This window comes from Ursus maritimus, unplaced genomic scaffold (assembly GCF_017311325.1).
Source record: "Ursus maritimus isolate PB19 unplaced genomic scaffold, ASM1731132v1 scaffold_11, whole genome shotgun sequence".
Taxonomy (NCBI): Eukaryota; Metazoa; Chordata; class Mammalia; order Carnivora; family Ursidae; genus Ursus; species Ursus maritimus.
In genome coordinates, this window is record NW_024423453.1 from 70543962 (window position 1) to 70559882 (window position 15921).

A 15921-nucleotide genomic window follows, 5' to 3' on the forward strand; every position below is an offset into this window, starting at 1 on the left:
GTTTATTCTAAGTCCCAAGGGCTGCAATGATCTGTATCTTGCCCACTTGTAGCTGACTGTTCTGTTAGAAGAATTTTTTTAAGTGGTCATACTCTAAAATTTTTTGTAATGAGAACCACCTTTTCTTTCAGGATCTACCAAGAGAAAGACTGTTATTACAAATGCCAACTCCAGTGTAGGAAGCTACAATAACAAGAGTTACTACGAGCATATGGAACACTATCAAGTTGTAATCTACCTATAAGTAAAGGAATTGTGGGGAGAAGGACTGGATAAACTCTTGAGCCTCGGAAAACAAATTTAAAAATTGTTTTTTTCAACTCTGAATATTCTTTTGGGAATAAAACTTTAAATATTTTATGATATATTCTTCCAAGATAATAAGCTAAAGAGAAATCTGAATAGGACACAAAGTAAAACCCATCATCAAACCATCAATTACACACCATTAAAGCATTTATATATATTCAGTATTATTTGGGGAAAGAGGTAGATTTTATTTTATTTTATTTTTTTTTTTTTTTTTTTTTAAGATTTTATTTATTTATTCGACAGAGACAGCCAGCGAGAGAGGGAACACAAGCAGGAGGAGCGGGAGAGGAAGAAGCAGGCTCATAGCAGAGGAGCCTGATGTGGGGCTCGATCCCATAACGCTGGGATCACGCCCTGAGCCGAAGGCAGACGCTTAACCGCTGTGCCACCCAGGCGCCCCAAAGAGGTAGATTTTAGAACCAGACAATACCCAAGAACTTATTTATTTACTTATTTTTTAAAGATTTTATTTATTTATTTGATAGACAGCAGGACAGAGAATGAGAGAAGGCACAAGTATAGGAAGCAGCAGAGGGAGAAGGAGAAGCAGGCTCCCCACTGAGCAGAAGAGCCCGAGGCAGACCCCGGGATCATGACCTGAGCCAAAAGCAGATGCTTAACCGACTGAGCCACCCAGGTGCCCCACCAGTACCCTAGAATTTAGTTCAACTTCCTTATTTTATAAAGAATATGCAAGCATTTTAGAAATCAAAAATGTTAAAATTTTTGGGTTTTATTTCACTATTTTCCTTTCACTTTATTTAAAAATACAAAAATTCCTTAAAGTATGAATTGATACATAATCTTTTTAGAGGGCTAGAGTATGTATCCAAAGTCTTTAAAATAAATGTTCATGCCCTTTGCCTTCTGAGAATCTGTGCCAAACTACAAATCCTAGATGATCATTCATTCAACAAATTAATTCAACCAATATTTTTAAGCATCTCCTATGAGTTATTAGATACTGTTTTGGAAAAACAATAGTGGATGAAACATATCCCTGCTGTCATGGAATTTAAATTATGGTAGGAGAGAAAAATAATAAACAAATGTATTTTTAAAATATAAATTTTATATAAAAATATATAAAAGTTTCAGGTGTTGATATACTAGTTTTTATAAATACTATTTAAAAAAAATCAGGGTATGAGAGTAAAATGATGAGATATTTAATTCAGAAAAAGCAACCAGGGAAGGAAGTCTCTCAGATGACATGAATGAAGTAAGGATGTAGATCTTATGAACAGATAGCTATCTAGGAAACACTCAGTGCAAATGCCCTGGGGTAAGTTCTCTCAAACAAGCCCAATACATTATCAACACACTGAATGTTAGGTAAGAGCCAATTGTGAGTACCTAGATTCTGGTCAAAGAAATCTGTGAGGTTTGTTTGTTTTTCCAACAGCTAGCAACATTCTGACTTTCAAAAATTCTACCTTTAAAAATAAGCCTTTTTACTATTACAGTATTATTTATAGTTAGAAACAACAGAAATGTCATACAATTATTACTAAATTGGCTACATGATAGTGCATTCATAAGATGGGATACTTTAAAAATATTAAAATAACACTTTTAAATCATGTTCAAAAATATTTAATGGTACAGAAAAATTTTATTACATAAAGTGAAAAGAGCAATTTATTAAGCAGTGCATATAACAGCCCAATTTTATTTTGAAAACATGTACAGATACATATGCATTTGAACTATTTCATAATAGGCTTTTATATGTACAGAAAAGAAGACTACCTCTCAAATAGTGGGGTAGTAGTTATTATTTTTAAGTGGTGTGACTATGGACAACTTTTGTCTTCTTTGGACTTTTCTATGTTTTCCAAATACCCCAAATGTATTACTTTAATATACACTGGGGGAAACCACAAAAGTTATTTTCAAAATAAACATCGTAAAAGGCAGAATCTTGGTTCTTACCAGAAAATGAACAACAGGAAGAAGCATTTGAGTTCCATTAGTTTCTTTTCTGTATATGTTTGATTCATTTTGGGACTGACAACAGGGTAACTAAAAAAGTTATGGAAGTACCTGGCTGGCTCAGTCCGTAGAGTATGTGACTCTTGATCTCAGAGCTGTGAGTTCAAGCCCCACGTTAGGGGTAGAGTTTACTTTAAAAAAAAAAAAAAAAAGTTCTGGAAAAGTGATTATACTTACATTCCTGTTTGAAGGTGAAGTATTCTGTAAGATGCCTGCATTCATGATTTCCTCGAAGCAGAAACACTGTTTTGGGATGATTAATCTTTAAACTCCATAAAAACAGCACACACTGTAAGACAAATATAAGGATAAATTTTTATATGTGACCATGATAACACATAAAGACAATTTATAGGAATTCAAATGACTTGCTATAATGGCATATCCCCCACTGCTATTCCCAAATTGAAACATGAAACCTTCCAGCTTTTGAATGTGACATGCTGCTGCCCTAGAATGTGACAGACAGTAAGCTTCATACATACGTCTCCTTAATTTCTATTCCTGTGTTTTATCCAAATATCTAGAACTCTGTGACAAAGCCACCCACATATACACATACACACCCCTTGGTCCTAAAATCTGTACTTTATTTAATTAAGAAACACCAGAGACATTTCCGCTAAAATAAGGAACGAGGCAAGGATATCCACTATTTCTGCTACTATTCAACACTGTGCCAGAAGTATTAGCTAACTGAATTAGACAAGAGAGATTAATTAGAGGTTTAAGAATGGGTAAAGAAAAAAATAAAACAACTCTATCTGAAGATGATATAATGATAGTATACCTGAAAAACCCTAGAAAAAAAACAATGACAAAACTAACTCAAATAATAAAAGAATTCAGTAATATGGCAGGATATAAAATTAATATATAAAATCAATAGCCTTCATATACACAAATAATAAATAAGACACATGGTAGAGAAAATTCCATTTACAATAGCAGCAAAGAAGATTAAGCATATAAGAATAAATTTAGTAAGAAATGTGCAGAATTAATATCAAGAAAACTTTAAAACACTCCTGAGAGACACAAAAGTAGTCAAGAACAAATGGAAAAACACTCCTTGTTGTTCTTGGATAGAAATGATTCAGCATTAGTTCTTCCTAATTTATAAAATCATTGCAATTCCAATAAAAATACCAACAAGCTATTTTATGGAGTTAGACAAGCTGATACTAAAATTTCTATGGAAAAATAAACATGCAAGAACAGCCAGGAAACCGCCAAGAAAAAAACACTGAAGAAAGAGAACTATATGGGGAGGCGGGAACTAGCCCTACTAGGCATTAAAAAGTACTATAAAGCTTCTATAATTAAAACAGTGGTACTGGCACATATATAGATATATGTGGAATAAAATATATATCAGTGGAATATATCAGTGGAATAAAATAATCCAAAGATTAATTCAAGTACATACAGAATTTTGGTATATAATAAAGGTAGCATCCTAAATCACTAGGAGTAACGATGGACTTCCTTTTTTTTTGTTGTTAAGACTATTCATTTATTTGAAAGAGTGCACACATGCACACAAGCAGGGGAAGGGGTAGAGGGACAAGCAGACTCCCCGTTGAGCAGGGAGCCCAATGTGGAGCTCCACACGGGGCTTGATCCCACAATCCCATGACCCTGATATCATGACCAAAGCTGAAGTCAGATTGCTTAACTGACTGAACCACTGGATGCCCCTAATGATGGACTGCTTAATAAATGTCTCTAGGACAACTGGTGTCATTTCAAAAAAATTAGATCCATAACTCACATAAGACATAATAAATGACAAATGAACAAGAGAGCTAACTGTATCAAAATGAAACCATGTAAGTTCTATAAGAAAAAAATAGTGAGGGGTGCCTAGGTGGCTCAGTTGGTTAAGTGCATCTGCCCTCAACTCAGATCATGATCTCCAGGTCCTGGGACTGAGCTCTGCATCGGGCTTCCTGATCAGCAGGGAGTCTGCTTCTCTCTCTCTCTCTCTCTCTCTCTCTCTCTCTGTCCCTCCCCACCACTCATTCTCTCTCTCTCCCTCAAATAAATAAAATCTTAAAAAATAAATAAATAAAAGAGAAAGTGGTAAGTTCTTTATCCTTAGTGTAGGGAAAAACTTTATCTTAACTAATGACAAAAAAAATCCAAGGGCAAAAAAAAAAAAAAAAGAGGGGCACCTGGGTGTCTCAGTCGGTTCAGCATTTGCCTTTGGTTCAGTTCATGATTTCAGGGTCCGGGAATCAAGCCCCAAGTTGGGCTCCCTGCTCAGTGGGGAGTCTGCTCCCCACTGTCCCTCTCCCTCTGCCCCTCCTTCCGCTTGTGCTCTCTCTCCCTCAAATAAATAAATCTTTTTTTAAAAAAGATGGATCAATTTGACTATATACAAATAAAAATAACTTGTACAGTAAAAAAATTTGGCAAAAACTGATAAATTAACTTTTGACCTACCCTTAAGATACATCTCCAAAAATAAGAAAATACACATGCACAAAGTTGCAGTATTGCCTGTAATAGCAAAATTTTGGAAACAACCTACATGACCATACATAGGATAGAAGGCTGAGCAAATTATGACACACTCACACAATAAAGTACTATGAAGCTATGGAAAAAAAAAAAAAAAACCAGAGAGAAAGTCTCTATAAACTGATCTGGAACAATTTCTAATATATACTGTAAAGTGAAAAAAGCAAAGTAATAAAGAAGGGATACAAGAAATACACATGTATTTACTCCTTTGTGCAGAAGAAATGCAGGAAAGATAAATCAGAAACTAAAGTTGTACAATGGGCACAAAGCAAAGGGGTGGAAAGAAGGGGGCACTGGGAACAGTTTGAGAGGGTTGAGGAAGGAGCAATACTTCTCAAAGGATAACCATCTGGATAGCTTTGACTTCTAGAACAACAGCAGTGTTTTACATATGCCCCCCCCAAATAAATAATTAAATCAACCAGCATGTGAAAGAAACCCCAAATAGAATACAAACAGTAACAAATCTAACTGTATTATAAATAGATAACAAAGCAACAAAAAAGGATATGGGAAAAAAAGAACTAACCCAAGTAACTTTGGAAAACAGCATTTTGACTGCACACTACAAGGCTAAAGACATAGAGAAACGTACACAAACACTGTATCTCTAGTTAGTAAATCTGTTTTCACCGTATCAATTGGCTGTTATGTACCTATTCTATGGGTATCCTAGGATTGAACAGACAAGTGACTATATTGTAGACAATGGGAGTGGGAAAGGAGGAAGACTAGACTGAATCTTGTGATGCTGGACTGGAATCAAAACTTATTCTTTTTAGGGTATATACAGATAGATATAGAAACAATTAAAAATGTGGGTATATGTGCAGGTTAGTATGCTTATATATATTTCCTAGCTCCTGCTGAGAGGGCGGAGGACCTCAGAATCACTATGTGTATTGATTTTGGGACTATAAATAAATTTTAGCAGTAAGGCATATATGCAAATATAGAATCTGCAAATAATGATTGATCATATATACTAATCATGAAACATACATATCTCACACAGTCTCAAAATACAAACAACAGGGGCGCCTGGGTGGCACAATGGTTAAGCGTCTGCCTTCGGCTCAGGGCGTGATCCCAGCGTTCTGGGATCGAGCCCCACATCAGGCTCCTCTGCTGTGAGCCTGCTTCTTCCTCTCCCACTCCCCCTGCTTGTGTTCCCTCTCTCGCTGGCTGTCTCTATCCTGTCGAATAAATAAATAAAATCTTAAAAAAAAAAAAATACAAGCAACAATTAACAGTACTATAGTAAGAATCAGATAATCAATAACTGTAGTTGGCAATTTTGACACACTCGAAAGTAACTCCTAGTTCAAGCAGACAAAAATAATGAAAGTTACAGGGAACAGAGAATGCATTATTTTCAAGTATATACAAGATGGCCATAAAGGGGCGCCTGGCTGGCTCAGTTGGTAGAACATGCAACTCTTGATCTTACTAGGGTTGTGAGTTCAAGCCCCATGTTGGGTATAGAGATTACATCAAAAAAAAAAGTAGTCACAAAAATCTACCAGGTATCTCATCATAAATGGAGTCTCAAAAAATTCCGAAGAATAAACATTATTCAGGTTATGTTCTCTAATTAAATTACATTAATTAGAATCAGTAACAAAATACTAACTACAAAAAAAAAAAAATCCTGCATGACTGGAAACAAAAAACATACTACTTTATTGTCCTAGGGTTAAAGAGAATTCTTAAAATATAAAATACAAAATGATAATAAAAACCATACATATCAAAATCTGCAGGACCCAGATAAAGCAGCACTTAAAGGGCAATACGCACTGATAAGTACATTTATTTTTTAAAAACAGATATGGAAATATGCTTGTAAAAGCTTAATCTATATCTTAAAGGTCATACAAGAAACTCCTAACAGTGATTGTAAGAGTGGAATGTGAGGTGATGCTCAATTTCATTAGTAATTGGAGAAATACTAATTGAAACAATAACATACTATTTTAGGCCCATCATTTTGGTAAATATTAGAAAATGAGATAAAACCAAATTCTGGAGAGAGGGCTGTAAGGAAATATGAACTCTTAGGTGCTACAGGCAGGCATATAGATTGGTACGGCTATTCTGAAGAAGAACCTGTGATTGTCAGTTCAAGTATGAAGGTATATACCCTTTTCCCTGGCAATTCCACTCTTGTTCATAAACCACAGAGAAACTAAAACATGAGAACATCAGTGGATTTATGTAAGAATATTTATCACAGGGGCGCCTGGATGGCTTGGTCGTTAAGCGTCTGCCTTCGGCTCAGGGCGTGATCCCAGAGTCCTGGGATCGAGCCCCGCATCAGGCTCCTCTGCTGGGGGCCTGCTTCTTCCTCTCCCACTCCCCCTGCTTGTGTTCCCTCTCTTGCTGGCTGTCTCTCTCTCTGTCAAATAAATAAAATAAAGTCTTTAAAAAAAAAAAGAATATTCATCACAGCAACATTCACTGCAGAAAGAAATTGCAGGCAACCTTGGTGTTCAACATTGAGAATAACAAACTAAAATGCCATAGATGTATACTATGGAATACTATACAGCAGGCAGAAAGCAATGACCGAGAGAGAGCAACCTAGATGGATCTTAAAAACACCATGATAAGTGAAAACATCCAAATCAACAGAAACAAAGCTACAGCAGCGGTTCTCAGTATGGTCACATTCATCTCAAGTGTGATACACTGGCATCACATGGCAACTTGCTAGAAACAGAGATTTTCAGACCCTATCTCAGATCTAGTGAATCAGAAATTCTGGGGTAGGGCCCAGCAATCTGTTTTTAAGCAACTGCTCCAGAAAATTATGATGCATGCTAAAGTTTGAGGACCACTGAGTAGCACCATAATACTTATATAAAATTTAAAATACTTTATCCATCAAACCTTATATATTAAAAAATTAATGTAATGTATTATATGTATTCTGAGATATATACTAAACATAACAGAAACACATATAATGGCAAGAGGGAGAAAAAAAATAGAGTTCACAGATAAGAAGAAAAAACAGAGAGGGACTTTGCAATGACTAGTATAAATGTGTCATGACCTGAAGAGCTTGATTAATTCAACTGAGATTTTTCCCACCTCCCAAAAAAGAAAGACTTTAAAATTCTAAATCCAGGTGCTTCTCAATAAGCCTAATCTAAGTCACCAACATTTCTTGCCCATGCTTACTGGATTAGATTCCTAACTGGCCTCCCTGTACCCACTCTTAGGCTTCCATTCAGTTTACCACAACGGCCAGAGTAACTGTTTTGTTTTAGAGAGGGAGGGGGAGGGGCAGAGGGAGAGAGAGAATCTTAAGCAGGCTCCAAGTCCCACAGAACCCTGACACGGGCTCAGCTCCATCTCACAACTATGAGATCATGACCTGAGCCGAAATCAAGAGTCAGATGCATAACCAACTGAGCCGCCCAGGTGCCCACAGAGTGTTTTAAAATGTGAATAAATGTGAATATGTCACTCCCTAGCTCAAAACAATCTCCAATGGCTTCCTACGTTCAGAATAAAACCCAAACTCCTTACTATGGTTTGCAAAGCCTGACATCATCTAACCCCTGCCTATCTCTCTGATATATCGCCTACAACTTCCCCTTACTCTTTTTCTGTCTAGCCAAACTGGCCTTGTTATTATTCGTGGACTGCATTAGGCTTGCTCCAACCTCAGAGCTTTTATACTCGATATGTCCTCTGCTGAAATGTACTCAGCCCTCCCTCACCCCCCACCACGGAGGCATGGCTCATTCCCTCAGGTCATTCAAGTTTCTATTCACAGGTTACCTCCTCCTCAAATAGGCATTCCCTAATCTCCATCTAAATTAGCTATCCTTGACGCTCTTTTAGCTCCTTACCCAGATGTGATTTTCATAGGCATAAACAAATACACGATGCTGTCCTTTTCAACAGAAAACACAACACAGGACTTGGCTTTGCTTGTTCATCTCCATCCCCAGAATTTAACAGTGTTTCTTAACAGAAGTACTACTGACAATTTGAAAAGCATGATTCTTTGTTGTTTAGGAGTTTCCTGCATATTGGATGATGTATGTTTCCCTGGACCCAGCTCATTAACTACCAGGAGGACCTCTCAAGTATTGTGACAAACTATTCATTTATGTCTTTGTACATAATTATGTGTACATCTGCAGTATTTCTCAAAAATGGAACTGTTGGATCAAAATATATGTACATTTCGAGACAGACACTGCAAAACAAACATGAAACTTAAGTATGCAGACACATATAAACACACTTGGATCACTTTTTTCTTTCTTTTTTGTTAACTTTTGTTTTTGACGTATCAACTTGCACAGAATCCAAAGAAAAAGTACATTAAATTCTAATGTAAATTCTACATTAAATTTATGAAGTAAGTCAGGCTGAGAAAAACAAATACCATATGATTTTACTTACGTGTGGAATCCAACACAAAGCAAATAAATAAGCAAACATACAAAAAGCAGAATCAGACCTATAAATACAGAGAACAAACTGATTGTTGCCAGAGGGGAGGTGGGTGGGAGGAATGACAAAATGGGTGAAAGGGAGTAGAAGGTATAGGCTTCTAGTTGTGGAATGAATAAGTCACAGAAATAAGCGATACCACGTAGGGAGCAGTCAATGGTATTGTAATAGCATTGTCTGGTAGCTACACTTGTGGTGGGCATAGCATAACTTATAAACTTCCTGAATCACGATGTTGTACACCTGAAACTAATATAACATTGTGTTAACTATACTTAAAAAAAAGACATTAAATTCATATGTAAACTTAGAAAGCACTTTCTCTTTTTTTCTATTACATTTCCCAGCCAAGAGCATGATCTATCTTTTGATTTATCTAGGTCTTTGTTTCTGACTCCTGAAAAGACCAACTCACCTTTTAGAAGTAATGAAATATATAAAAGCACAATTCATATCCATACTACGGGGTAATTTGGTTGATACACTTCTTGGCCTCTAATCTCAAGTTTTATTTCCTTATATTATCAGGATGCAATTACACAATTACCTTGTACAATTCAGTTACAGGCTCATGATTATCAGATCTGTTCAGACATTCAAAAATCACTTCTTTATTTCCGTATGAACAGAATTTGTACTCCACTTCAACAATCCTTTCTGTATATCAAAAATTATTCATTAGTTGTCAACGTGTCAACAACTGATCTGATAACATTTACATTACCTAGACATCTGAAAACATTTTCTCTTTGGTGATGCCTGTACATTTAGTGTAACATAGCCTATGCTGAAAATACTCCCTTTAATCCTTTCTCTTATTGTAAAATCAATCAAAAGAAACTAAAATTTAGCTTCCCCTACCTCAGAGCAAGTAGTTTATAATACATACAAAAGAAGAAGGAACATCAAAAAGCTCAGGAAGAAGTGCAACTTTACTATTGCATTTTATCAGGGACATTCGGATGAGTCCCTAGTGTACTAATCAAAACCCACATTGTTTCAGGAAAGACGAATTCTTCCTCTGGGCATGAAAAGAATCATCATGCCTTGATTTTCTCATAGAGGCTCAAGGAAAGAGAAATTATTAAGTATAGAAAGAAAATAAAGTGAAATATGGTTCTGTAAAAACAGTCAGGCAATATGTATCAAAAGTCTTTAAACTATTCATATTCTTTCATTCACTTCTTTTACTTATAAGAATCTGACCTAAGGAAATATCAGAAATGCTATTAAAAATGTATTCAAAAAGATATTAACTGCAGCAATATGCAGAATGGAAATAAACAGAAAACGACCACTTGCGGTGTAAGTGATAAATATCAAATTAACTATTGCTTAAGCCCTAAAGACATTTAAGTATCTTATGAAGAAACAAGAAGTCTGGAGGTAAGATGTCCAGGTGTAGTGTACCAGCTCAGTATTCTCACCAAGAAACCATGTCCTCTCTCCCTCTTTGATCATAGCAGGTCTGCTTTTCATCCTTAGCGCCTCCTCATGGTCACAAAATGGCTGCTACAGTACACACACCCACATGTGAAATGACATAGTGAAACAGGGGCTCAAAAACTTTCACCTTGCAAGAGTCTTTTCATCTGGAAACAAAGTGTTCCAAAGTGCCTGTGTGTGTGTGGGCACATTCACACCAAAAAACACCCAGCAGAGTTCCCATTACATAAAACTGGGCAAAGCAGAATCCCATGTTTACCCTACGCCAATCACTGAAGACGGAATGAATTTACATGACTAGCTCAGACCGATGAGAATTCATTTCCTGAGGCTGGGTTAAGGGCCTCCTTTCCTGAAATCAAAGGTTCTCTCTGAACCCCCAATCTCATTTATCTCAACAAAATAGGGATTTTGATGGTGAGGAAGAAGGAGAGAAGAGATGGACAACAAGCAATACCTGCTACAAAGCTAATTATCCAACAGCAGGAGAATAGTGAAATTATGGTATTTTTACCATTAACCACACTTCTGGAGAAATTTTAGTAACAGAGAAAAATGCTTTCAATACAATGCTGAGTGGGGAAAAGAAGACTACAAAAAGGAAATGTACAAAATGATTTCAATTTTCTTAAAAAAAAAAAAATATATATATATATAAATGTAAAAGAAGAAAAAAGAATGCAAGAAAATACAAGATGTTGGGGCGCCTGACTGGCTCAGTCAATGGAGCATGCAACTCTTGGTCTCGGGGTTGTGAGTTCGAGCCCCACATTGGGTGTAAAGATTACTTAAAAAAAAAAAAGAAAATAAAAAATGTTAACACTGATTATATATGACTTAAAAAGTTTTTGTTTTCTTAGATTCTACATTTCCTAATTTTTCTACAAAAATGAACTATTTACAACAACAAAATGTAATAAGGGCTCTATTACCTATTTTTATCCATTTGACAAAAACATCATATTCATGCTTATCAAGGACACTGATACAAAAATTGCTCAAGTATATACTTGTACTATGTTGGACTAAGCTGTTGCCTACAGAAGTTTATAACCTTAGTAGTTTATAAGTAAGTAACTTCCAACTAACACTACATATACCTGATGTTTAGTTTAAAATTTGTATAAAATAGCACAGTCACTTAATTTTTAAAAATTTTTTTAAAGATTTTATTTATTTATTTGACAGAGACAGCAGGAGAGGGAACACAAGCAAGGCGAGAGGGAGAAGCAGGCTTCCCGCCAAGCAGGAGCCCGATGCGGGGCTTGATCCCAGCACCCTGGGATCATGACCTGAGCTGAAGGCAGACGCTTAATGGCTGAGCCACCCGGGCGTCCCTGGCATTGTCACCTTAAAGTTGTGATCCATTTATCTCTTAAGCTATTCCAGAAAAACCCTTTAAGTTAGTCAAACATAAAATAACAAGATAAAGCCATATACAAAATATGATTTATTAACATCCATTCATCCAACAAATACTGATTTTGAGTGTCTCCTATGTGTCAGGCACTATGTTAGGTCCTAATATGAAGAATACCGCAGAAAATTAAGCCAACACTTTTGTACTATACTGAAATATCTGTTCATGAGTGCATCTTTTTTTTTTTTTTAAAGATTTTATTTATTTATTTGACAGAGATAGAGACAGCCAGCGAGAGAGGGAACACAAGCAGGGGGAGTGGGAGAGGAAGAAGCAGGCTCATAGCGGAGGAGCCTGATGTGGGGCTCGATCCTGTAACGCTGGGATCACGCCCTGAGCCGAAGGCAGACGCCGAACCGCTGTGCCACCCAGGCGCCCCTGTGAGTGCATCTTTTCTAATAGACTGTCAGTTTCTATAGAAAGCACAAATCTTCTTTTAAAGATTTATTTATTATTTATTTTAGAGAGAGAGTGGGTGTGCACAGGGCGGTACAGGGAGTAGAGGGCCAGAGGGAGAGACAGAATCCCAAACAGACTTCCCACTGAGCACGGAGTCATCCCATGACCCTGAGACCATGACCTGAGCAGAAATCAAGAGTTGGACACTTGGGGAGTTAAGATGGTGGAGGAGTAGGAGACACCGTTTTCAGCCGGTCCCCCGAGTCGAGCTGGATAGGTACCAGACCAGCCTAAACAACCACGGAACCAGCCTGAGACGCAGGAAGACGCATCTGGATCTCTACAAATGAACATCTCCAGCGCTGAGTACGAGGCACAAGCCGGGAGCCATGAAACTGTGCACAGATATCGGAAGATAAACGGAAGGGGGAGGGAGCCGCCGCGTTCGGGTGCCGGGAAGCGGTAGCCACTTGCACAGGAGAGCGGGCGGGGCTTGCGGACGGCACCCGCAAAACAGCAGACTGAGACCGTGAGCCGGGTGCGCGCGCCACCAGGCATCTCACGGAACACCGGAATCCCGGTGCGCTCACCGGATCCAGACTGAGACCGAGATCCGAGGCACGGGCGGCTGGCGGCTGGCGGCGTGAAACACAAAGGACAGAGACGCCACGCCCTGGGAGGTGAGGGCTGGGACGCCGGGTGTGGGGTGCACATCCCGGGACGCTGCAGGGTTGAGCAGCACCAACAGAAACAGAGTTAAAGTGGCCATAACATTAGTAGAGAACGGGCCGCAATCCTTCTGTTCCGTGACAGAGGCTGAAATTTGGCCGCTGCTGCTCTGACTCTCAGAAGAGGCACAGCAAACCGCCAGGGAAAGCCGCCAGAGAACAAAAGCCTGGAAATACCGGCTCAGAGAGTGCCCATCCCCATCCTCCCTCGCAGGGGACACGGAGACTCTACCCAAACAGGGTTGCCTGAGTATTGGCGCGGCAGGCCCCTCCCCCAGAACACAGAAGGCAGGCTGAAAAATCAAGAAGCCCACAACCCGGGCGCCTGGGTGGCGCAGTCATTGAGCGCCTGCCTTCGGCTTAGGGCGTGATCCCGGCGTTCCGGAAAGGAGTCCCTCATCGGGCTCCTCCGCTGGGAGCCTGCTTCTTCCTCTCCCACTCCCCTGCTTCTGTTCCCTCTCTCGCTGGTTGGCTGCCACATAAATAAATAAATAAAATCTTTAAAGAAGAAGCCCACATCCCTAAGATCCCTATAAAACAAGGGGCACGGCCTGGGACCCAGTCAATAATTTGGGCTCTGGAAACCCCGCAACCTCTCTTCATCAGAATGACAAGAAGGAGAAGCCCCCCCCAGCAAAGAAAAGACAGTGATTCTGTGGCCTCTGCCACAGAAATAATGGATATGGATGTAACCAAATTATCAGAAATGGAATTCAGAGTAACGATGGTCAAAATGATGAGTAGAATTGAAAAAACTATTAACGAAAAGGTTACTGAGAATATAGAATCCCTAAGGACAGAAATGAGAGCGAATCTGACAGAAATTAAAAATTCTATGAGCCAAATGCAGGCAAAACTAGAGGCTCTGACGGCCAGGGTCGCAGAAGCAGAGGAACGGGTTAGTGAATTGGAGGATGGGTTAATAGAGGAAAAAATGAAAATAGAAGATGGTCTTAAAAAAATCCACGCCCACGAATGTAGGTTACGGGAGATTACTGACTCAATGAAACGATCCAATGTTAGAATCATCGGCATCCCCGAGGGGGTGGAGAAAAACAGAGGTCTAGAAGAGATATTTGAACAAATTGTAGCTGAAAACTTCCCTAATCTAGCAAGGGAAACAAACATTCGTGTCCAAGAGGCAGAGAGGACCCCTCCCAAGCTCAACCACGACAAACCTACGCCACGTCACGTCATAGTGCAATTCGCAAATATTAGATGCAAGGATACAGTATTGAAAGCGGCCAGGGCAAAGAAATTTCTCACGTACCAAGGCAAAAGCATCAGAATTACGTCAGACCTGTCTACACAGACCTGGAATGAGAGAAAGGGTTGGGGGAGCATATTTAAAGCTCTTTCAGAGAAAAACATGCAGCCAAGGATCCTTTATCCAGCAAGGCTGTCATTCAGAATTGATGGAGAAATAAAGACATTTCAGAATCGCCAGTCACTAACCAATTTTGTAACCACGAAACCAGCCCTACAGGAGATATTACGGGGGGTTCTATAAAAGTAAAAAGGCCCCAAGAGTGATACAGAACAGAAAGTCACAGCCAATACAAACAAAGACTTTACTGGCAACATGGCAACATTAAAATCATATCTCTCAGTAATCAGTCTTAATGTAAATGGTTTGAACCATCCCATAAAACGCCACAGGGTTGCAGATTGGATAAAAAGAAATGACCCATCCATTTGCTGTCTACAAGAGACTCATTTCGAACCCAAAGATGCATTCAGACTGAGAGTAAGGGGATGGAGTACCATCTTTCACGCAAATGGACCTCAAAAGAAAGCTGGGGTAGCAATTCTCATATCAGATAAATTGGATTTTAAACTACAGACTATAGTTAGAGATGCAGAAGGGCACTATATTATTCTTAAGGGAAGTATTCAACAAGTGGATATGACAATTATAAATATATATGCCCCCAACAGGGGAGCAGCAAGATACACAAGCCAACTCTTAACCAGAATAAAGAGACATATAAATAAAAATACATTAATAGTAGGGGACCTCAACACTCCACTCTCAGAAATAGACAGAACACCCTGGCAAAAACTAAGCAAAGAATCAAAGGCTTTGAATGCCATACTCGACGAGTTGGACCTCATAGATATATATAGAACACTACACCCCAGAACCAAAGAATACTCATTCTATTCTAATGCCCATGGAACATTCTCAAGAATAGACCATGTTCTGGGACACAAAACAGGTCTCAACCGATACCAAAAGATTGAAATTATCCCCTGCATATTCTCAGACCACAACGCTCTGAAATTGGAACTCAACCACAAGGAAAAATTTGGAAGAAACTCAAACACTTGGAGACTAAGAACCATCCTGCTCAGGAATGACTCGATAAACCAGGAAATCAAAAATCAAATTAAACAATTTATGGAGACCAATGAGAATGAAAATACAACAGTCCAAAACCTATGGGATACTGCAAAGGCAGTCCTAAGGGGGAAATACATAGCCATCCAAGCCTCACTCAAAAGAATAGAAAAATCTAAAATGCAGTTTTTATATTCTCACCTCAAGAAGCTGGAACAGCAACAGAGGGACAGGCCTAATCCACGCACGAGGAAGCAGTTGACCAAAATTAGAGC

At 38.6% G+C, this 15921-nt stretch overlaps 1 protein-coding gene across 2 annotated transcripts in view; it reads right to left on the reverse strand.

Moving 5' to 3' along the window:
- Positions 1-15921, reverse strand: part of PPP3CC (protein phosphatase 3 catalytic subunit gamma) — a 101704-nt gene that overhangs the window by 40707 nt on the left and 45076 nt on the right. For both annotated transcript variants that reach the window (XM_040626540.1, XM_040626539.1), the window contains exon 4: positions 2485-2596. In XM_040626540.1, the coding sequence (XP_040482474.1) occupies positions 2485-2596 (112 nt within the window). The remainder of the gene's footprint in view (positions 1-2484; positions 2597-15921) is intronic.